We start from the raw sequence: 22,865 nt of genomic DNA, 5'->3' as shown, positions 1-22,865 counted from the left end.
TTTGTAATCCCTCACATTTGTCATTCTCATTTTACTTACGCCGGTGCTATCGACACACCAGCAATTAGTGTAACTATTCTGACAGAAAAACGTGAGCTGTGAACTTACCATGAAGAGATTAGAATTTACAAGCGCAAAATGTGGGAGTAAGTCCAGTGTTGTTGTTGTTTTTGGTTTTTTTTCCACTATGAAAAAACAAGGAAGTGCTGCACGCTTTAGAACTCAGCTGTTTGGTCAAACGTTTCAATGACATCCTGTGTGCTCCTCGTTGATGGGATTGGTCAGAATCCTGTGGTTCTTCCTCCTTTTGGGAGGGAAGAGGGTGCCAGTTTTGCGCAAGTGAACAACTATAACTTGCCCGAGGAGACAGAGTTGAGGAAGCTTGTGCGGATGTGATTTGGGGGACGCGGTGTTTTTTTTTGTTTTTTTTTAGGGGCTCATGCCCCCTTTTTCCCCTGCATAAACCGGCCCTGTGAATTGTAAACTGAAAAACTTGTTAGTGCACTATTTGTGCCGCTGTATAGTGAAATTGCACAAAATGAGGCCACAAAATTTCACTTATGTTTTGGCGCTGATTTCTTTTTAGTAAAGTGCAACATCAGTAGCTTCTTTTTTTTTTTTTAAGGAAAGACAAGTTTGAAGAGCATGATTACTACAGAAACTCTAATGGCATTTGGAATTGCGTTTTCAGAATGGAAGAGGAAATAATACCAGCGATTCCCAACCAATTGCCACTGCAGTGTGCTGCAGGAAATGATCCAATTTCACTTTATTGGTCAGAAAATGCATTTACTAAAATAATATCTTTGTTCATCTATCTATGCTAGTGATGTGTTGTGACAGGTAGGACAGTGCAAAATGTGTGCTTAAATGTTAGGAAACAGTGCAGTAAACCACCACCGTGACTTTTCACCAAGCGTACTCACTGCTCCGTCTCCCAACACGCGACACCTGCCACGACAATGACAAAAAGCATTTTTCAGACAGGAAACAAAACTGCTGTGTGCGTTTTCCCTCTCTTGTTTTATTATAAAAGTTGTTTCTACGTTGACTGTGAACAAAAAAATAAAAAAAAATTAATGACAATGAAGAGTCCAGGGTCTCCATGGCAACATACAGGTAAGCATGGCTGAGGGGAGGGGGCTGGTGTAAGGGTAACCATGGCAACAGTGGCGGGGGTTGGGGGGGGGGGTTCTATTATCGTCCACTTCGGACCTCATCTCACACACGCACACGCAGTCACTCATCCAGAGTGTGTGTTTACGTCACATCTGGGACCCACCACACAGGAAGCAAGGTGCTTTGAGAACTCAAGTAATTAAAATTTTTAAAAGGCATCAGCCCATTGGGGGTGCGGGTGGGGGGCTGTCACCGCGGCAACACAAGTGCCTCTGATTAGCTGTAATCGAGCCTCTTGTGAAACTCCGCCCCTGCCACTTTATAAGCCAATCAGCAGCTTGGAGACGTGGTGTCTTAAAAAAAAAAAACACAAAATGTTTGAAATTTGACGTAACCCCTCCTCTCTTTCACGCTCTCTCGCACCCACACATGCACGCACAGACATCCAACTGCGGGTCCCTACTCATCATCATCATCCTCTTCGTCGTCGTCCTCGCCCTCGTCGTCTTCCTCTTCCTCACCGCCCTGAGCGGACGAACCGGGGTTCCTGGCGTACGAGCCGCCGCCCCGATACGCCACCATATCCTGGGAGGACAGGAAGTACAGTGAGTACATGTTTAAAACATTGCGGCTCTACCTGCAATCGGGGGAAATCCGGGAGCGAGACAGACCGTGTCCAAACTTTCTTTTTGCATAGTTTCGCCCCTGCCACATGCTTTAAACTATTTAAACGTATTAAAACACACTTTTACACATGTAGTAAATGTATCTGAAAACAAAACAAAAAAAGGAGCTAGAGTAATATGTATAGAAAATGTATTGATATTGCAAATTTCCCCATTGTGGGAGTAATATATGTTATTAAAATCTAATCTTTTGTCAGTATTGATAAGTGCTGTGAATATCCCTAAAGTTATGGAGTTTTTTTGTCATGTTGCGAGGGAACCGCAATAAAGCGTTCTCAATACCACTTTTTCTTTTTCCAGAATGGTCAGGATCTTCCTCTGGCGCTTAGGCTCACGTGACCAACATAGTGCTTAAGAGCAAAGTAAAAATGGCGCGACGTAACCAGCAGCCATCAGAGCCCAAGAGAATTACACTCTTTAAATGGTCATTATTTCATACACATATTGATGACTTACTGCATTTTGAACAAGTTTTCAATACTGAACAGTACTTATGTTCTTCTAAAAGGCTGTATCTTAAAAATACAATCTTTCCGTGACAGAAATCCACAAAATAGCGTGTCAGCAGTAACATATGTATTATGCACTTGTACATGTGTTTAAGATTTCTAACCCGGTCATATTTCTCCCGGAGTTTCTGCGCCTTCTCCTCGTACGGAAGCTTGTCGGACTGCGACAACTTGCTCCACATCTCGCCCAGCTTTTTGGCGCAGTCGCCTATGGAGAGGCCGGGGAACTGCTGCTTCACGCTGGGACGGTACTCGCTGCAGAACACGAAGAACGCGGACCTACGAGACACGCGTTAGCTTGAGAAAGGTGCCGCCCCCTTGTGGAGGGAAGGGGCACATTTAAAGCCCTGGCCCTCTTTCGAGGGGTTGGACTTACGGGGGCCGTTTGGGTGCGTTGGGGTCTTTCCTCTTGCGGCCCCTCTTTCCGAAGCCTTTGGGTGGGACGTAGTCTCGCATCTCCCTGTTGTAGCGCACTTTGTCGGCCTTTGCCATGTCCTCGAAACACTTCTTGTCAAGAGTAGACAAACCCTGTCGAGAGACAAACGTTCGCCTCTGTTGACAGAATCACGCCCCCCCCCCCGCGTGCCCTCTTATCGCGGGTCTCACCTTCCATCGCTCCGAGCACTTCTTGGAGAACTCGGCGAAGTTAACTGACTGCTCTGGGTTCTTCTTGCGGTGCTCCTCTCGACACGTCTGCACGAAGAAGGCGTACGCTGACGTCTTCCCCTTGGGCTTGTTCGCGTCCTTTCGCATCATGGTGGCGGCCTGTGACATGACACAGAGGTTAAACATCTATCCCGCAGAATGTCGCCCAGGGCGGCCGCCCATATTAGAAACCGCTCCGGTGTCCATCACTCTCACACTGATGGGATGAGGAGTTCTACAGAACAAAAATTCAATGTGGGCACTGTCTAACATCTCTTTGTTCTGTACTGTATAATCGATGTTCAATAAAAACCTTATTCTTTTTTTTTTTATAGTGTTGCTTATTCTCTTTAGGGTCCAGGGTGAGCTGGGACCTATCGCAGCTGACTTTGGACATGAGTAGGCAAGTACTAACAATTGACATTTATTTATGTTTTCCGCCAGATTAAGAAAATGTTTTATTTTTGGCAGCTACGTTATGGATACTTTCAATTTTGTTGCTAATTTTTAGACAAAGACTGTAATCACCACCAAAGCCCCAGCCCCCTACTATTTATTTATCCATACTGCTTATTCTCATTAGGGCGAGATGGAGCCTATCCCAGCTGACTATGGGCGAGAGGCCGGTCGTCGAGGACTGATAATTGACATTTGTAGTGTTTCTCAACTAAGAAATTTTCACCATCGTTGGTTGACTCACTAAATTATTCTAGTTTTGACATTTATTTTTTTAGCTCATCTTTTAACATATTCAAGCCCCATCCAACCCAGCTGTCCTTCAGGTAAGAGGCCAGGTTCACTCACCCTGGACTGGTCGCCGGCCAATCACAGAGCACGTTTCTTTGAAAATAAATACAAACCTATAAAAACTGGGGAAATAAATAAATGGTAGTCTCATCCATAAACCATTAAAAACAAACGTGTCATTTTTACATGATACAAAAAAATAATAATAAAGTAGTAGCTATTAGTAATCATATATCAACATATATAGTGATGGACTATCTCTTGACTTCCAAACAAGCGTCACGTTCACGCTCCACTCGGGGGCCAAATAACGGCCCATCCTCCGGCCACTAACAAAGAAGCGATGGGGATCCATTTTCTCAGTCGGGGATCTCGGGGGCACAACGTGACGAGCCCGGGATGTGTCTACGGGAGAGGGGGAGTGGGGTGCGGGCGGCCATGCAAGCCGTTCGAGGCCGCACGCAGGAGCGGGAGGAAAAGAAGAAACGTCGGGGGGATGGATGGATGGATGGGTGGTTGGGGGTTGGGGGGGGGTCTTGGCTGTTAGCAACGGTTAGCTTAGCCTGGCTACCAGAACAATGAGCCACCATTTGCTTCCCGCCCTCTGCGGAGCGAGCCTCCCATCCCCCCTACAAGACGTCGTCACAACGGGGTCGTTCTGGAGCACAAAGGCGCCCAGAAAATAGAACATGATTCTTCCATTCCGCCTTTCTTATCCGAGCGCCCATTAAGTGTTCGCAATGGAAATAGGCTCCCCAGTGCCACACAGCTACGCATTTCCAACAACGGGGGCTACGGCTACGCTCTGGAGACGTGAGCAGGGCACGGGGCGGCGCAGACTATTTCCTGGCGTCCACGGTGCCTCAAAATGGGCGTTTCTTGGTCACCGCAACGCGGCTTGAACAGTCGCCGCAGGGCACGCACGAAAAACGGCAGTAGCAGAGTGCCAATTAGAGCCCCACCGCGGTTTTATGCCCTTTCTTTGGCCGAGCTGTGCCCCAGCTTTTGTAAACCCGCGTCCCATACAAGATGGCCGGCTGTACTCACTCGTTAGGAGGGCCGGCGACAGGCTGAAGCACACTCAGGACCGGGGCTTTTGTTTGGTTTTTTTCTCTTTCTTTCTTTCGTTCTCTCTTTCTCTCGCTTTGTTTTTTTTTTTTTTTTTTTTTTTTTTTTGACAAGTCTGCTTATTGTTGACGTCTGGTGGCTGAAGCGGAGACTGGACCGTCCGTTCACTTTCAAACTGGGTCGAGCCGAGGACCGCTCCCGCCCCCAGAACACGCCCCCAACGTCGCGTCTTCCAAATCGGAGGGGCGGGGAGGAAGGAGGCCCCCTGGGCGGGGTTTGGGTCAATACTCACATTTGCTTGGCTGTGTCGTTGACGCGGGGCGGAAATTGTTGTTTCGTCGGGGCGGACAAGTGAATAGCGCCGTGTAATTGGTCAGAGCCGATGTCCGTCAAAGTATGACGTCGGAGTCACATTACGTTGTTTTGTTTGGTAAAATGGCGCCGATTGAAATATTTGCTTTTGGAGAGTTTACACTGCATTTGTAAAAACAAAGACTTCGTTAAATTCAGGCACACTAACTGGAAGGCATACGAAACTATACGACAAAGTAAAACAACAACCGAAACAATACACGAACACTAATGTATTTATCTAATTTAATCCAGATTTACTACCGTTTGGACACATTATTGCGAAACAAACTGCAATAAATACCTTTAATCTGTAATATAATACATGCACAATGTTTTTATAGTTCAATTAAAAAAATATATTTTCTTGAATCCCTTAACCAACTACATCCCTGATCAAAATTATCATATATTTTGTAATTTTAAGAATTTTAACCCAATAGAACGTTATTTTAAAAAAAATAAAAAAATATTAATATTATTATTTATAAATTTAAAATATATATATATATATATATTTTTATTTTTATTTTTATTTTTTTTATTTGTTTTCATACAGTAAATAATTTTATTTTGCTTCTTATATTATTGATACTTTAAATTGTGTTGCAAATCTCTGACATGTCTGTAATCACAAATTAAGTTTTGTCATACAAACTAATTAATTCATGTAGTAAAACTGTAATTTTGTTTAAACTCCTAAAAAGTATTTTGGGTTGTCTTGAGCACCTCTGCTGCAATCTTCCATCACGTTGCTGTTAGCCGTCAAGTTACAGAAAGAGCACAAACGTGCACTAATAGGTGTTGTCTTCAGTCTTACCTCTTGTCTGTCTGTCAGGGTGCGAGGACAGCGTCTGTCCATCTGTGGGCAGGTGACATCCGTCTGCCCCCTGCTGGTCATCTCAGGAACCTCCTTATTCTTCTTTACGTTGTCGGAGCAGTTGTTTTGAGCAGGTCTAAAGATGTGAAGGAGTGATTTATGAAAAATAATATTGATGTTGATTTGCATGTTGCACATTTTTTGGGGCAATAAAAGGCGACCAAAGCGTGCATAATGTATCAACATAAAATCAAAGATACTGGGGGGGGGGATCACTAAAGACAAAGTTCCCTGCAAAATTTCATGTCACACGCTGATGTAAAAATGAGTAAAACGACGGTCAAAGGAAAAATAAAAAAAAAGTACAAAAATGCCTAAGAACAGCATGTGTGCAAAAAGAAAAAAAAACATTTGAATCAGAACCGAGCAAATTTATGATCAAATGGTGACAATTGACTAGCCCTGTTATTTTTGGAACTTTCTCAGAACTAGATAAGGGCCAATTAAGTATTATTTATATTTTTATAACATTGTATACAGTACTGTAGTATATAATAGGAGTGGGCAAAATTGTGTGCTCATATGAGACACTTTTTTTTTTTAAACGGACAGATGGGCCACGTTGTCATTCAATGAAAAGGGGGAAAAGATTTCAATGTCTGTGCAATTTGTAACATCGTTTTCGTTGATAAATAATGTCATTATTCATGTAATTTTGATTGTCACAAATTATTGAAGTAAAATGTTGAATGTAGAAGTACTATTATTTATTTTCTCAATATCTTTATACTATTACTACTAATATGCAACTAAGACTTCTTTATCATTTACAAAAATCCGTAATAAAGACAAGACTTTTGATATTGCTGCGGCAGACGCGTCATTTTTGAGCCTCAGCAGCCGCCGTAGCTTTCCAGGAAGTGCAGTGTTTACACCGCGGAAGACTCACGGCGCGTTTTTTTGTGTTTTGTCTTCAAAATTACAAATGTACAGTTTTGGGCGGACATGGACGCCGTGCAGCTGTTCCGGGATCAGTTTAATGCGCAGAGTGAAGCCGTCAGTATCACAAAGACTCAACGTTCAAAAGTCTACATTGCGGACTCGATCGTAACTCGACTGTTAACAGCTGTCTAGGAAATAATTCGACTCTCATCCGTGCAGGCTCCATCAGTTCATAAACACAGGCAAGATAGGACGGCTCCATCTTGAGTGTTGACGTGGAAAGTATACTACGTATGGCAACCACGAATGGACTCATTTTGGGATGCCGAAGGACAGTAGTTAAGATGCATTGGCATTTGTTTGAGAATCTTGTAAGTGGACAATGAATGGTCGCAGCTGTCCACACCAACGCTCAGGCTCGAGCTGTCTTATCTTCTTCACCTGTGCATGAACTACGGAACCAGACAACCACAACGACCCAGTTGTGGTAGATTTAAGCTCTCAGAGTGCTAACCGGGTGTTTTGTGTGACAATACGACAGACGTACAACACACACGACATGAAATTGTTTTTTTTTTTTTACTACTGAGTTAAAGAGTCAACTTCAATTTGAAGGATTCTCAAGTGCAAAACTTCCTCTTATGTTGTCCGCAGGAGGCCAAATGGTTAGAAGAGCTATTCCGCTTCGTCAGAGAGCACGTGTGGCCTCTGATGTCTGGCCCTGACCCCGGCCCTGACCCCTGCTGTCAGACAGGTGAATCGGCGTCGCATATGTATAACATGCATAGTCGATGTATACGTGTCTCCATATGTACATATACAGATATATAATGGAATTCGGGCGTGTAAAGTCCACTGGGATAGATTCCAGCGTACCTGTGACACCGAATGAGGCTGAGCGGTATTGAAAATGGGTGGATGGATTTATTATAGTGCGCCCCTGGTGGCTAAGGTGCGCAAAGCAGAAGTAGCAGCACAATATCTATTTAATTAAAGCTTGAAATCCTAATGCAAAATGTTGAATTCTTCACATTCAATGTAATTGTTATTACTGTGTATGTTTTTATACTACACGGTGCCATTTTTTCCAGACGAGAAAATGCGTAACAAAATTGGTGGGGTGCTGAAACACATGAATTTCCTTTGATTGGCATTTCCATTCGTTTCAATGGGGAGCATGGTCACGGAACGAATGAAACTCCTAAGTCACGGTGGAATAGAGTGATTTGGAACACGGTCTATATGATTTGCAGCGGAGGAGGGTGTGTCTCAGCTGAGTGCGAGTGTGCTGAAGAGGATACGGGGGAAGATGTCCAGCACGCACACGCTGCCCGTCAGCTACAGGTAAGACGCGCCGTGCCCGTTCCCTCCGCCGTCGTTGCTAACTTTTGACGTCTGGTCACCAGGCTGGTGTGCGTCTCCGAGCTTCTCGCTCACCAGCGGCTGGCGTGCGTCAGTAACCTGTCGTGGAGCACCAATCGGGAGCGGGCGGCGGCCGAGGAGGCGCCGGGTCGGCGGGCACTACCCCGGGCGCACCTCCTGCTGATCGGCCGCCTGACGCACGGCCATGACGGAGAGTGGACGCTGACGGACTCCGGCGGCAGCGTCGTGTGTGAGGTGAGAAACTAGCAACTTTACTGACATCCACGCATTTTCTCTACCGCTCAGGAAAGTACGTCTGCCTGTCTAGGTTGTCTCGCCCTCACCTCTGTGGATGGGTCGTCTCGTTTTCCTACCTCACTGGCACTACATCCCCCACAGTGCCCCTGGGCAAGCGCAGCCGGAAGCGGGAGGCTACGTGGAGCTGATTGGTTCTCCAGTTCTGCTGTGTCCTGGTTCTGTGCAGGGATTGGCCGGCAGTCCTGTCACTGTCAAAGAGGCGGCGGCCTTAGTACACAAAAGGTTTGTCACGCTTGGTCATTCCAAACTCTTATAACAAACATTCCAGTTCAATTTAAATGCTTTACAGATGATTGGAGTTTGAAAAAAATCCATCTGGAAGTGTGATGACGCTGGGGTGATTGTCGCACCCCATAAAACTAGCAATGACTACTTTCCTAATAGCCATATTATTATGTTTTTGACCCAGTGATAAATATATACTCTTATTTTACATTTTTTTATGAACACTGACATTGCAAACAACATATCTACTGACCGTAGCTAACGTTAGTTTCCATTGTTAGCGTCAACATTAGCTCCCAACGTACCGCTAACGTAGACCAATGTGAGTTTCCGAGGCTAGCTTCAACATTAGCTTCCAATGTTGGCATCTAACATTAGATTCCGAACTTAGCATCCAACATTACGTCTAATGTTAGCCTCCAATATCATTTTCACTTTACCTCTGTTTGCTTCCAATGTTAGCATCAACGTTACCACCAGTGTTAGCTTTTAACTTTGCTTCTAATATTAGAGTTAAAGAAGACCAACAGTAGCTTCCACAATTAGCTCCCATGTGAGACCTCTGCTGCAATCTTCCATCACGTTGCTGTTAGCCGTCAAGTTACAGAAAGAGCACAAACGTGCACTAATAGGTGTTTTCTTCAGTCCTTACCTCTTGTCTGTCTGTCAGGGTGCGACGACAACTTCTGTCCATCTGTGGGCAGGTGGCATCCGTCTGCCCCCTGCTGGTCATCTCAGGAACCTCCTTCTTCTTCTTTGCGTTGTCGGACGACACGCACACACTATCCGTCCTGGTCAAAGTACACACAAACACACTCCTGAACGGTCGTCATTGTCTTCTGAACTTTGTTTGTAACGTGTGTGTGTGTGTGTGTGTGTGTGTAGAACAGCAGCAGCCTGTGGTGGGCACAGTGCATGTCTGTCGGCGAGTGTGTGCGCGTGACGGCATTGCGCGTGTGTGGCCTAATGCCGTGGAGAGGGAAAAGCATCCTGTGTGCGACCGAACACTCCGAAATGCACAAGACGCACGATCAGCGGCGCACGTCGGCGGAGGACACGCTGCCGCCGACGGAGTCACAGCCCGGGAGACACGACGACCAATCGGCCGACAGGCTCAAAGAGTCCAGAGTCATCAGTTACCAGGTGAGAAGCGCTACGAATACTTTCCGGCGGCTTCTCCTAATGCCGCTCCTTCCACGTGGTAGGGAACGGTCACCGAGGTGGTGAGCGCGGGGGCGGGCCTGTACGTGATGGACGGGAACCTGGGGCTGTGTCTGGCCTATCAGCCGGAGGTGAAGAGGAAGCTCCGAGTCGGCGACGCGGTGGCGGTGAGATCCCGTTCGCCAAGCGTGCGTCCGAGTTTTCGGGGCTTTCCGTGTTAGCCGTAATTACAGGATCCGCGTTGCCCTCCCAATTCAGCTCCATCACGTTCACTTCCTGTACCGGCCCTGTCCCGACTTCCCTCCCAGCATGCTTTGCACTTGCCTGCGCTCCACTGTGAGGGTGACAAAGTTTAGCGCGGTGGTGAACTCGCGCTCCGAGCCTGACCGCAACTGCCCCGACGACGGCGTGTTGCAGCGGTTACTGGTGGAGAAGAACCCGGACGTGTCCCGGTACCTGTGGACGTGCCACCTGTGCTCCCAGCTTCGACGCAGGTAAAGTGGGGGGGGGGGGGGGGGGGGGGGTGTATCTCCGACGCCCTAACGCGCTAACTTGCGTGTCCGCCCGTTTCAGCCTGCTTCCCAGGGTGTCGCCGCAGTGCACGTGCGTGTTGTCTTGGAAACTGATGGAGCTCGCGTTTGGACAAGGGCAACGACACAGGCGAGACATCTACACCGAGATGTTGGACGAGCCGCACACTTGTCCGCTGACTCAGGTAGACCCTCCACGTCACGCCACATAAACAACACTACCTCACTAGCAATTGTTTTTTTTTTGAATGGGTTTTTACTTTATTCTAAATACCTTACAGCAGTACGTATTAAGTATTAGTACCACCATTATGATCCCATGATCATTATGAAACCAGACAGTTCATAGACGAAATTAAAATGTGTTTTACGATAAGGTGAAATACAACTGAACTGTACTTAACAAATGGCAGACTGGATTCTACATTATTTATTATCCATTTTAACGTATTTAATTCAGTGATTCTTCACTTGAGGAGAGAGAGCCCGCATACCACTGCTGAACAGTATTTTAAAGATAAATATTAAATTGCAGGCCAATATGTAAATGACTTAATTAACACGAAACTCCATACCTGCCACCTAGTTGTATACTTACCAATACTGTACACCCCTTTTCAACTCATTTCATACGAGCATTTTCTTGTGTTGAAATACCTTTCAAATGTGTTTTAATAAGATTCAATGTTTTTTTAGAGCTTGTGGGAGGGGCACAATTCTAATTCCACTGCGGGGGGGGGGGTCTGTGCCTGCGTAACTCTCCAGTACGTCAGCGACTCGGCGCAGCATCAATACGTCGGCCTGTCAGAGCTCCGCGAATCCCTCCAGGAGGACTGTTGGGCGTCCTTGTCGCTCCGCTCGCTGCTCCCACCCGCTGGAGACGGTCTGACCCGAGCCCAGATGAACGCCGCCCTGGCCTGGTCGAGCAGGACTTTGACGTCGGACCCCAGGCACGAGCTGCGGCCCGGAGACACGCTCAGGTAAACCTCGAGCCCTGCGTGAGCCTGGGCACAAAAATGTGGGCAAAAAAATACAAGTGCAGGCTTGGACTTGGACCTTGCGAAATGTGGAAAAGGTAGAAAATGTGAAAAATATTTTCATGAATATGTGGAAAAAAAATACAATACAAAGGAAAATACAAAATGTTATTTTTGCTACAGAAAACATACCCCAAAAATTCAAAATGTCTGCCTGGGCGGGGCTTCTCGTCTGACCGTATGCCAACCCACAGACAGCGCCCCCTGCTGCTCGTGGGCGTGCTGGAGCTGCCGTCGCGCACCTCCCTTCATACGCTGCAGCTGAGAGACCACACGGGAGCCATCGCCTGCGTCGTCACGGAAACCACCCAGGAAGAGGCGGGAGGCCAGCGAGCGGCTTTCAATACGGCATGGATAGGTACACGCGCGCACTGTTTGACAGCAAGTGCGACATATATTTAATCCTTCCTCTCTGTGTGTGTGTGTGTGCTCAGGTTGTCTCGTGTGTGTCCTGCAGTTCACTATGGTAACGGAGCGATTCCTCCAATCGAATTTCCCCTCCTACCAACACCTGGATCAGCACAAGTTCATCACACATAAACACTCCAGGTACACACACACACACACACACACACAGAACCTATACGTTTATGGTCCCTGACTGTGTGTAAATGTGTGTGTGAGCAACAGCGTTTACCTCCAGTTCTCCCAGAAGAGCATACACATTTTGAGTCCGTCCGTTGCCATGGAAACCCACCTGTGCTACAAAGAGGGGGAGTCAGGAGAAGAGGAGAAGGAAGTCATGGCGAGGAAGAGACGACGAGAGGACGAGGGCCCGGAGCCCTCGTCTTCCTCGGTTACCGCGACGACCTGCGTCTCGGTGGTCCTCAGGGTGCAGCAGAAGAACGGCGTGATGTGGCGGGTGGACGAGGAGGCGTCTTTCTCCGTCACAGCGGCCGTGATTGGGCCAGTGGCGACCTGGGGCCGGGACCCCAAGAACGGGCCAATGAAAGACTTTGAGGCAGGCAACGAGAAAAAGGTGAGAGGTCAAAAAAAGGCTTCAGCCAATCGGCAATTGGCAATCGGCAATCAGCGCGCACAGGAACATTAACAGACACGCACACACACAGAGAGACACACGGGCAAACACACACACACACAGGGCATGCATGCAGTTACACACACAAACATGAAGACACTTACTTGGACACACACACACACACACACACAGATGGATTTACCGACATATGGATACACAACACATAAACATGGAGATACACAGACATGGACAGAGACACAAACGGACACAGGGAGACACACACGACGGACGACGCACATATGACTATGCAAGAATAAGGAGATGCTCCCATGATGCACGCGTGTGTGCGCGCAGGTGACCGTGGTGTGTTCAGGTGCGTCGGCTCGTTGGTTTCCCTTCCTGCAGCCGGGATGCTTCTACAGACTGGTGGCGAGCGGCACGCGCGTACGTATGCCACGACGACATCGCCGCCGCTCCGTCGACTCGCCGTCCGTCTCACCGTCCGTCCGTCTGTCCGTCAGGATGCCGGCGTTCTGGCGGGCAACTCCGTCCCTTGGCGGAGCCAGGACGTCACGCTGCCGGTGCGCTCGGACTGGACGTTTCACACGCTGACGCGGCCCCTCCTCGCGCGCGCTTGCGCACGGAGCGTGTGGGCGGCGCCGTTCACGCTGTCGCAAGTCCTGGACGGCAGGTGGATAACGCCCGCCACGTGACGACGTTAACGTCACATGACGGATCAAGTTTGTCATCGTGTGTGTGTGTGTGTGTCCATGCAGTGCGGATATAGTGTGTTTTCAGGGTTTCGTCTCAGACCGGATCATTCTGAATGACAGGACAAAGGACACCGAACACATTAACATTGGTCTGTCCCTCTCACACACTAACACACACACGTTAGACAAAAGAAAGCAGTTCGTCGACAGTGTGTGTGTGTGTGTGTGTGTGTGTGTGTGTGTAGGTGTGCGTCTCACAGTGTGTGACCAAAGTGGAAGGAGCATCCATGCCTTCCTGAACTTCAACCATAACACATACCCGCCTGGCATGTTGCCGGGCAACACACTGCTGCTGTCTGCCTTCCGCAGGAGGGTGTCCAGGTGACACACACACACTCGGAGACGTACACACACCCACACGGGATACTACTACACTGTGTGTGTGCTTTCCAGGTCAGGACGTGTGTATTGCAGTAACATCGCAGTTAGCTCGGTGGCGGTGGTGCGGGTTCGGGACGCGAGGTAACGGCAAGCGTCAAACCTCCCGAGTCATCTCCCGCACGCGCACTCACACATACAAACGCACGCGTCACCCGAACTTGTTAAGCAGGTCGGACGAGCGCCCGCCCACTCCCATCATGCACCTGGCCGAGTGGACACAGCGCAGCTGCACCGTGGGCCGAGTTAAGGGGCACGTGGTGTGTTTCCTCTTCATGCAGCTGCAGTGGAAATGCTTTGAGTGTGAGAGTGTGTACACGCAGGTACAAACACAATCGCACAAAAAAAATACACACGTATGGCCTATGTGCACTCATTCCTTTGCTAATGCTAATCCATGCATCCAACAAAACAATGCAGCTCTGCTTACCTCTCGGCTTTGACATAACAGCGGGGGCACCGCACAGTAGTAGTTGCTGTCCCTCTGCGTGATAGGTTTCAGACAGTGTGGCAGTCGCTTAAAAGTGGCTTTGGATCTTCGCCCAGCCTAGCTGATCAAGTCAATGCCGGACAAACTGTGTGGGGCTGTGGTTATTATGTCAATTAGCTCACAAACACAGAATTCATGGTTCCATCAATCACAGCAAGTCCAGGTCCTGAAGGAGAAAGCAGCCCCAGACCATCACACTACTACCAGTAGGGTGCATTCCTGCCAGAAAATGTGCCGTCCCATAAATTGGGCGCCCTGTGCACCTCTGAGAATTTCCGCAGCCATGGGTGATTGTCAACGGGGAGGGGGAGCTACGGGGGGCAGGCCACACATTATTGATTTAATGACAGAAGCTGCAGGCCGTTGGAAATTTGAATACGGGCCACATTTGGTCTGCGGGCCAGACTTTGGACACACTTTGGCTTATAAGGACTTTAAAAGTAAATTTTCCATAATACTGCATATGCCCCCTTTAAAACATGACCCCTCTCGCTCTCTCTCTCTCTCTCAGTCAGCTTGCAGTGGCCGTTGTCTCTCGTCCTCAGCTGTCTTTGACTGCACCGCCAAGTAAGTGTGTCACATGACCGGCGACCACTCACCTTGATGATGACGATGATGATGATGATGGCCGTCAGGTTGGTCATAGAGGACGGCACAGGCCAGGCCCACGTGCACTTCGCGGGGGCGCTCGTCCGCCAGCTGCTGGCACTGAGCAGTCCCCAGTGGGAGGGGCTTCAAAGAGCACTGAAGGCCAGAGGCCACATCCAAGTGTACCCTCGCGGGCGGAGCCAGGTCCGGTCACGCCCCAACGCTCACTGAATGACGGTGACTGGCCGCTCGTCAGTAAGATGCTTCCCGCTTCCTTCTTGCAGGAGTGCGACGACGGGATCCTTCACTTCCTGTTGGCGTGCGTGCACGGCGTCAACGTGTTGTTTCTCACCTGCAGTAGAGAAAGCCAGGCCAAAGAAGGTGAGGCACGCACGTGGAAACGCACACAACACACGGAGAGACTCACAAAAAAAAAAAAACACACATGGACACACAGACACACAAAGACAAAAAGTACTCACACAGATATACACACACAGCAACACAGATGGACAGACAGACAAAACAGACAAAAGAACACACAAAGGAGGAAACAGACGCACAAAGAGACTCACACAAACACAATGGATCAATGTGTTGCTAAATTGATCAGCTCAGTCGTTTTATTGCAGAGGTCAAAAGGTTACGCCGTGGCAAAAGAGACTTCCTGACCAGGATGGCGCCGACCCTCAAGCTCACCTGTCTGCAAATTCACTGAGCCAACATTATGTGTGTGTGTGTTTGTGTGCTCGGTCACCGTGGCAACAGCTGCCATAACGGGAAGTCACGTGATTTACTTCAAATGTGAAATAAAGTGAAGTGGGAAAAAGAAAAAAAAGCCCCCGTTGTTATTTTTTTTCTCACGCACAAAACAACTTGGAAATGTCGCGATCGGCTTGCCCGGTTACCGATGACACCAGCAATTCTCTGCACCGTGATTGGCCCGGGGTCAGCTGCTGCAGTTGAGCGTCTGGAGCAGTGGAGCAGAAGCTTCGAGCCTGCAAGATGAAGGCGCTCCTCTTCCTCGTGCTCTTCCTCGGCGGCAGCGACGGTGCAACACATGGTGAAGGTAGGTCAGTGAAAGCAATACTTGAGGAGAAGTACAAGTATCTTAACACTAAATCACTTTGCGAGACACTAAAGTCAACTTTTAGAATGCTACTTGAGTCAAAGTCATTTGAAGTATCTGTGTACCTACTTATCAGCAGAAAATAGGGCGAATGTTGCCATACGCGCAAGGTCAAAAGTTTGGCTGAGACGCAAGTTCCTGCTGATGTTTTTCAATATCAGTAAATAATCGATAAATAAAAGTGTAAAGCACTAACAGAGTAAAAGTACCGTTTCTTCTTCATACAAATACTCCAGTAAAAGTTAAAAGTATGATGCATTACATCTATTGTGACAAGTACAATTTATGCAAAATGTTACTTGTGTCAATGTAACGCGTGCCTCTGCTTGTAAATGTACAAGGTGTAATTCTTGGTTTAATGTTTAATTTTTGCGTGAACTTCAAGTGGGCGCGGCCAAAAACACCTTGAAGGCTTTTTTTTTTTTTTTTTTTTTTTAAAAGAATCGTTCACTGTTTGGCAAAGTGCTGATTTTGGGAAGTGAGTTGAGTTCACTGCCACCATTCGGCGCTCGCATCTCAAGTCAGCGCTCACAAGTCAAAAAAAAAAAAAAAAAAAAAGAGGGCATCCGCCAACATCTCGAATCTTGAAAAGTCCGAATTCGAGTCTTTCGAATTTCAAGGGACGATTGTACAGGAAACAACACGGGCGGTCAATTAGTCAAAAGTGTTTGCTTGACAGTAAACTATGTAAAATATATCCAAGTCTAAGCGCTCGGAGTCTTTGACGGGCCGCTTCGTCTTCTTCTCAGATTTCCAAACAGACATTCGCGTGGTTGGCTGCTCCAACACGGAGGGAGAAGACTTCTACGCTCTGTCCGGCGAGGACATGTGGGTTGCCGACTTCGCCGCCAAGAGGGGCGTGGAGCCTCAGCCCAGCTTTGTGGACCACATGACCTACGACAAAGAAGCCTTTCACAGCGCCGAGATCAATCAAAGGATATGCAGGGATAACCTCAACATCACCCAGGAGGCGCTGAGGCATCAACCGCTACAATATGGTACCGTGACCCAACCCAGAAAATGACATCGACAGGCGTGTGTGTTTCTTGTCAGGTCACACAGAAACCCAAACAAACACACACAAACACTTACACGAAGCCACTCGGCATACGTTTGTCTTTTCAGATCGTCCCTCTCATCCCGTCGTCTACCCGAGAGACGAGGAGCTTCTGGGAAAGAAGAACACGCTGGTCTGCCACGTCAGCGGCTTCTTTCCGGCGCCCGTCAAAGTCCGCTGGACCGAGAACGGCGCGCGGGCGGCGGGCCCAGGCCGCGGCTCCACCGCCCCCTACCCCGACGAGGACGGTTCTTTCCACCAGACGTTCCGACTGGACTACATCCCCGCGCAGGGGGACATCTACACCTGCGTCGTGGAACACGCGGCCCTGGAGCAGCCGCGCGCCACCTCCTGGGGTGAGAACCGGTCACCTCGAGCGACCTTGAGAAGGGCAAAGGTTGCAAAAGCTTCAAAGCTCGAAACTTTCCAGCGGAAAGGACAGGAAATAAACCAGGAATGTACAAAATTGCAGCTTGGCTCCAAGTAGGCAACTTTCATTTCATCGGGGAACGTACAGTGGTGCCTTGAGATACCAGTTGAATTTGTTCCGTGACCATGCTCATAACTCAAAACACTTCCGAACTGAATGGAAACGCCGGTACAGTCCCCGTCCCCCGCCAATAGCGGCAGTCCACCGTAATCCGCTGCAGGCTTCCCCCCCAAAATCAAACATCGTTGTAGTGTGTATTTTAATAAGGAAAAATAGCACTCCGCAATGTTGTCCATTTTAAAAACATCAAGTAATGACATCATTAGAATTAAAAAAATCAAACTGATTTTGTTACACAGTGTGCTGCGCTTTCCGGTGTGCCCGCCTTGGCTACCTGGGGGCAGTATAAGACAGACAGACAAACAGTAGACTGAGACTCAACTCCTCTCAGCTCATCAGTACGGCACTAATATTAGTGGAGAATACATTGTCTTTCTACATATGTCTCTGCACCGTTTGTATTCACTTCTGCTGCTTAAAGACCGCAACATAGATGCTAATTAACGTTAGCGTTTAGCTAGCGGTTGTGAGTTGAGTTGTGTTTTGTGCTCGCATTTTGTGGAGAGCAAATGTTACGAGTGTTTTTAAACACGACAATGCAGTCGAGTGCAGTTTTAGTTTTGTTATCAAAAAAAGAATTGTATTTTATTTTTTTATTTTTTTTTTAATTCCCCATCTTCCCCGTCCCACGGAAATGTAGCAGCCATTCGCAACCCCCCCTAAGCGCTAATGCCAAGCGCTAACCGCAACTTTCTGTTCCCAGTGGTGCAGGTGAGCCAGCCGAGTATCGGACCCACCGTCTTCTGCGCCCTGGGACTGACGGTGGGACTCGCCGGCGTGGCTTCCGGAACCTTCTTCCTCATCAAAGGAAACAAGTGCAGCTGATTGGCTGAGCGACGCTGATGATGCCTTCGCTTTTTTCCTGCTTAAATAAACACAACTGTTTACGTCTGATGATGGATGGATATTTAAATACCAAAAATGTACAACTAAACATGGAAGCACAAATCCACTGGCTTAATGCTAACATATAACACAAAATGCCATAGACTGGCTTGCGGAAATGAGCACTTATACTGTAGAAACTCACCCAAATCATTGCTTAAAAGCCCCCAATTTCGTGGGGGTTCCCTGTACACTCTGTTCTCCGGTGATTCCGCCTGCTTGCTCGCCAAGTTTTTAGCTCCTGGGAGATGACAATAAATAAATAAAAGGATCTTCCTCTGGTTTCTGTAACGCTGCTTTCTTCCAGACCCCTTACTAAATTCAGTTAGTCTTTGAAATACTCTTACTGGTTTCCTCAGATTGGGATCCAGATTTCCCAGGACTTCTGACTTGTTTCTACTCAGGTTGGCTGACTCGTCTGCCTGGCAACAAGTGATGCAGCTCATGTGACCAGCCCATTCTTTTTTTAGAGGAGTCACTTCCTCATCCAACCATTCTTCACACTTTTTCTGGACTTGAGGACATGGCTTCTTTTGCTCGGGTCGTCGGCCTCCTCTTCCTCACCTTCTACATAGCAGGTACTTGGCATGGCATAAAAACATTAACTGCATATTGTATGAAATATATATAATTATATATATGCATTACACAGGTACACACATTATATTATGTTTCCAATTAAACTGCGCGAGTGGATAAATAAAGTTCACACAAATCCCAGGTTTTTGTGATATAAAAAAAAAATGAGACCAGGACAAATCAGTTCAAACCTTTTTCCACCATTAATAGAAATAATTTATACCACTCGATTGATTTTTTTTTTTTGGGGGGGGGGGGGTTTGTTTTGTTTGAATTTTTGAGAGGGGAAGACAAAACGAGCAGCTTCGATAAAGCGGTTGCACAAGTGTGCACACCCCCTTATCGGTGGGGATTTGGTTGTGTTGTTCATAATTAACTCATGTTAAATGGGCGTCAGCACACACCTGCCACTCTTTAAAGTGCCACTGATTAACCCGGATTAAGTTCAGATGTGTTTTTTTTCTGTATACAGTGCACCCTAGCTCTTTGTGGGGAAGAGGGACCGGGCCCGACTGTCACTAGTGAAAACTTATAGTTGCTATGAAAAAACACATTTTCTGAAACACTAACCAAACACGACAAAGCAGGAGTTTCCGTGAATAATGAGGGATAAGTTCGCCCAAAAAGCTGCAAATGGATGAATTTGCAAATGCCATACCGAGAATATGCCACAGGTCCCCTCTAGATGGACTGCATAGGCACAGATTATATATAAATGCATAATATATACTATATATGACTACATACATACTGTTAACTGCATCTGTATTGTAGAACTGTAAATATACTGTATATAACTGTTTATATATATTATATACAGTTGTATATAATGACACGACAACTACGCGGATACATTTCCGTATCGAAATCAAGATGGATGAAGTGTGTGAGTGAAATGAATAATCAAGTCATTTGTGCGGACAGACGGCTTCCTGCTTCATCACGATGATCGCTGCGTGTTCAACTCGACCGACCTGGACGACATCGAGTACATCAGTTCGGTAATCTACAACAAATTGGAGCTGTTTCGCTTCAGCAGCGCTTTGGGGAAGTTCGTCGGCTACACCGAGTTTGGCATCAAGCAGGCCGACCGCTTCAACATGGACGACGCCGTCATGAGCAGCATGAGAGCTGTAAAGGAACGCTATTGCAAACACAACATTGAGATTGACTATCAAGCTGCACTCACCAAGTCAGGTACAAAAAAAAAAAAAAAAAAAAAAAACGGGTCAATCGCAAACGATGAGTGCGCGCGTGTTCATAATACACACGTTGCATCTGGAAAGTATTTGCGGCTCTGATGTTGCAGCCTTACTCGAAAACCGATTAAATTCAAACACCCAATAATGCCATGAAATTCATTATTTTGTATACACAGACTACACGAGACCAGCTCAGATTAGACTCAAGTCGAGTAGTTCTCAAAGTTTTTACACCAAGTAACACCTAAAAAAAAAAAATAAAAAAAAAATGACCTACGTGCGTTAAAATATAGTACTGGCAGCGAAGTGTTCATCAAAAAGTATATTTGATTTCACTGCAAGCAGCTGAATTATTATGCACAGTTTGAACACGAGCACTGCTTGACGTTTCGCACATAAAAGTGTAGCTAAATAAATGTTTCCAAAAATACTTTTGTGAAAGAGTCAACGCAAATGTGTTAAAATTTAAAGTGAAATACATTTGCGGACCACTACCACCCTTTGAGAATCACTAGACTAGACTACCACAATCCAGACCGGAACAGAGCAGATTAAGCAGGAATACAAGAGAGCATGTACAAATCTGTTGTGTGGAGAATTTGGAGGGAAAAACTCAACTGAATCCATTTTGGAATAAAGTTGTTCCAAAAGAAAATGGGGGGGAGTGAAGCGCAGCGAATACTTTCCGGAAGCGGCGTTAATACGGACGACGACGAACGTCGACGTGTGTGATGCGTTGCAGTAAAGCCTTACGTCAGACTTCAGTGGGTGTCGCCCCCTGCCGACGGCACCCGCTCCGCCGTGCTGGTGTGCCTCGTCTACGACTTCTACCCCAAGCGCATCCGCGTCACCTGGCTGATGGACGGCCGGGAAGCCACGTCCGGGGTGTCGTCCACCGAAGAGCTGCCCGACGGCGACTGGTACTACCAGCTCCACTCTCACCTGGTCTACACGCCCAGGTGAGTCCGCCGTCGATCCGTCACGACGTCGGCCGTGAAAACCAAAGTGACGGTCGGCGCTTGTGCCCAAGGTCTGGAGAGAAGATCACCTGTGTGGTGGAACACGTCAGCCTCGAGGAACCTCTGCATGTCGACTGGGGTGATGGCCGTCTCGCTTCCGCCCGTCTTACGCTCTCCTGCTGTCTGCCAGCGCGAGAGCTCTCTCGCCCGTCTCCCTTCCTCACTTTCCACATGTCTGACTCGTCATCGCTTTCTTTCACCCGCCTCACTCTCAGTCGCTGGTTTCGTTCACCCTCTAACCTCACTCACTCTCGCACTCGTCTCACTCTCGCGCCGTTTCGACACAGGCGAAACCGTCTCACTCACTTCTCACCTGTTCGAATGCCGCGTTCAACGGCGGACGGCAATCGAACCGATTGAATATGAAGTCAATGCAAACGCGTGAATGGGTGCGACGCGTCCGAGAAGTCGCTTCCTTCGCCCATTTGCTCGGTTTGGGAAATGCGAATTTCAAGTCACTAATTGCGCCGCGGGAGGCGATCAGCTTGGAGAATGGCGAGCAGGGGGAGAAATAAAAATTAAAATCAAAATGTAAAGGTACCAGCTCGCTCACTCGCCTGTGTGTGTGTCTCGCCTCCGGGCAGATCCGTCCCTCCCCAAGTCGGAGATCAACAAGTTGGCCATCGGTGCGTCCGGACTGACTCTGGGGTTGGTCCTGTCCCTGGGAGGCTTCTTGTACTACCGCAAGAAGTCTTGCGGTAAGACTTCCTCAGCACCTCACACGATTCCTTCTGCCTCGTCTTGACCGGCCGTACTTTTTCTTCTTGACTTTTAGATGTGGGTCGCGTTCTGGTTCCCACCCACTGAGCCTGCTCTCGGATCAGCCTCGGTGGGCCTTGCCGCTTTTCATCAATATTTTACACGTTTCCGCTAATTAGTTAGCTGCAACTGACAACTACAAGTGATTGGCTCCCGATTCGTTCCGCTCGATTGACTCCACCCGTCACCCAATAAGGCGCCTCCCTGCACATGTTGGATAGATCTTTATTATGAAACTAGGCTAGACTGGAAAAGACTGGACTGGATTACAACACACCAGATTAGACGAGACTAGAACAATCGAGACTGGACTCTAACAGACCAAACTAAAACTGACCAGTGTAGTCAACAAATTAAATGGAAACAATCCAGACCAGACCAGACTAGTAGAGATCAGATTAGACTTGACTAGCACAAACAGACTACAACAGGTCTAGACTAGACATTAACATACAGGACTAGGACAGTCTAGACCAAACAAGAAATACCAGATTAAGATAGAACAAAGCAGACTGCGCTACAACAGTACAGGCCAGACAAGGACAGACCAGACCAGCCTAGACTACAACAAACCAGACTAGTACAGTTTAAACCAGTCTAGAAAAGACAAGGACAGACCATATTAGCAAAGAATACAACAGACCAGACTGGAATTATGAGATTACGCCAGAATACAACAAACCAGAACTGTCCTGACTAGACAGGTGTAGGACCAGACAAGATTGGACTACTATTGACTACACCAGACCATATTAGATTAGACTAGAACAGTCCAGACCAGACTAGCACACAACCAGATTAGCCTAGCAGCTCAGATTAGACTACAAAACCCGATAGCAGACTACCACAGACCATATTGGATAAACGGGTACAATCCAGACTAGATTACGAACAAATGATTTTAGCTAAACTACTTCACTTTGCTTTTTATGAATAAACTTCAGAGATTGTGATGTG

At 47.5% G+C, this 22,865-nt stretch overlaps 4 protein-coding genes and 1 long non-coding RNA gene across 12 annotated transcripts; 3 read left to right on the top strand and 2 right to left on the bottom strand.

Moving 5' to 3' along the window:
• Positions 1 to 1,004: 1,004 nt before the first annotated feature.
• LOC133472364 (high mobility group protein B2-like) lies at positions 1,005 to 8,748 on the bottom strand. Of its 2 annotated transcripts, XM_061763028.1 has the most exons (6): positions 8,624 to 8,748; positions 5,946 to 6,081; positions 2,921 to 3,079; positions 2,691 to 2,842; positions 2,419 to 2,593; positions 1,005 to 1,704 (listed from the first exon to the last, which is right to left on the bottom strand). In XM_061763028.1, exons 2-6 carry the CDS (start codon positions 6,024 to 6,026, stop codon positions 1,579 to 1,581), a joined length of 693 nt encoding a protein of 230 aa, XP_061619012.1. In that variant the 5' UTR covers positions 6,027 to 6,081; positions 8,624 to 8,748; the 3' UTR covers positions 1,005 to 1,578. The 2 variants fall into 2 exon arrangements, with proteins under 2 accessions (XP_061619012.1, XP_061619013.1); XM_061763029.1 differs by lacking the exons at positions 5,946 to 6,081; positions 8,624 to 8,748 and adding an exon at positions 4,754 to 4,905.
• Positions 6,842 to 15,580, top strand: ctc1 (CTS telomere maintenance complex component 1). 6 transcript variants are annotated; one of them, XM_061762963.1, is made up of 24 exons: positions 6,843 to 7,001; positions 7,542 to 7,641; positions 8,141 to 8,231; positions 8,294 to 8,504; positions 8,578 to 8,789; positions 9,463 to 9,592; positions 9,678 to 9,935; positions 9,998 to 10,120; positions 10,212 to 10,447; positions 10,527 to 10,668; positions 11,249 to 11,463; positions 11,715 to 11,878; positions 11,955 to 12,069; positions 12,151 to 12,499; positions 12,854 to 12,943; positions 13,021 to 13,190; positions 13,276 to 13,361; positions 13,458 to 13,593; positions 13,666 to 13,734; positions 13,820 to 13,973; positions 14,652 to 14,707; positions 14,776 to 14,932; positions 15,013 to 15,109; positions 15,361 to 15,580. In XM_061762963.1, the coding sequence occupies exons 1-24, from the start codon at positions 6,951 to 6,953 to the stop codon at positions 15,444 to 15,446; spliced, it is 3,498 nt and encodes a 1,165-aa protein (XP_061618947.1). In that variant the 5' UTR covers positions 6,843 to 6,950; the 3' UTR covers positions 15,447 to 15,580. The 6 variants fall into 6 exon arrangements, with proteins under 6 accessions (XP_061618948.1, XP_061618949.1, XP_061618950.1 ...); XM_061762962.1 differs by having other exon boundaries at positions 13,276 to 13,593; positions 13,823 to 13,973; XM_061762961.1 differs by having other exon boundaries at positions 13,276 to 13,593.
• Positions 14,927 to 16,611, bottom strand: LOC133472374 (uncharacterized). 2 transcript variants are annotated; one of them, XR_009786689.1, is made up of 3 exons: positions 15,927 to 16,611; positions 15,637 to 15,817; positions 14,927 to 15,080 (listed from the first exon to the last, which is right to left on the bottom strand). It is a non-coding gene; the product is annotated as an uncharacterized LOC133472374 (long non-coding RNA). The 2 variants fall into 2 exon arrangements; XR_009786690.1 differs by having other exon boundaries at positions 15,637 to 15,998; positions 16,067 to 16,611.
• Positions 15,670 to 18,630, top strand: LOC133472363 (H-2 class II histocompatibility antigen, A-U alpha chain-like). The gene is made up of 4 exons (XM_061763027.1): positions 15,670 to 15,797; positions 16,607 to 16,855; positions 16,983 to 17,270; positions 18,168 to 18,630. Exons 1-4 carry the CDS (start codon positions 15,734 to 15,736, stop codon positions 18,287 to 18,289), a joined length of 723 nt encoding a protein of 240 aa, XP_061619011.1. The 5' UTR covers positions 15,670 to 15,733; the 3' UTR covers positions 18,290 to 18,630.
• Positions 18,631 to 18,781: 151 nt separating this feature from the next.
• On the top strand, positions 18,782 to 22,861 carry LOC133472361 (HLA class II histocompatibility antigen, DP beta 1 chain-like). The gene is made up of 6 exons (XM_061763025.1): positions 18,782 to 18,927; positions 19,853 to 20,125; positions 20,873 to 21,089; positions 21,161 to 21,228; positions 21,734 to 21,847; positions 21,925 to 22,861. The coding sequence occupies exons 1-6, from the start codon at positions 18,873 to 18,875 to the stop codon at positions 21,954 to 21,956; spliced, it is 759 nt and encodes a 252-aa protein (XP_061619009.1). The 5' UTR covers positions 18,782 to 18,872; the 3' UTR covers positions 21,957 to 22,861.
• Positions 22,862 to 22,865: the final 4 nt, after the last annotated feature.

This window comes from Phyllopteryx taeniolatus, chromosome 23 (genome assembly GCF_024500385.1).
Source record: "Phyllopteryx taeniolatus isolate TA_2022b chromosome 23, UOR_Ptae_1.2, whole genome shotgun sequence".
NCBI lineage: Eukaryota > Metazoa > Chordata > Actinopteri > Syngnathiformes > Syngnathidae > Phyllopteryx > Phyllopteryx taeniolatus.
Note: the sequence above shows the minus strand (reverse complement) of the source record. Positions and strands in the feature narration are given on the sequence as shown.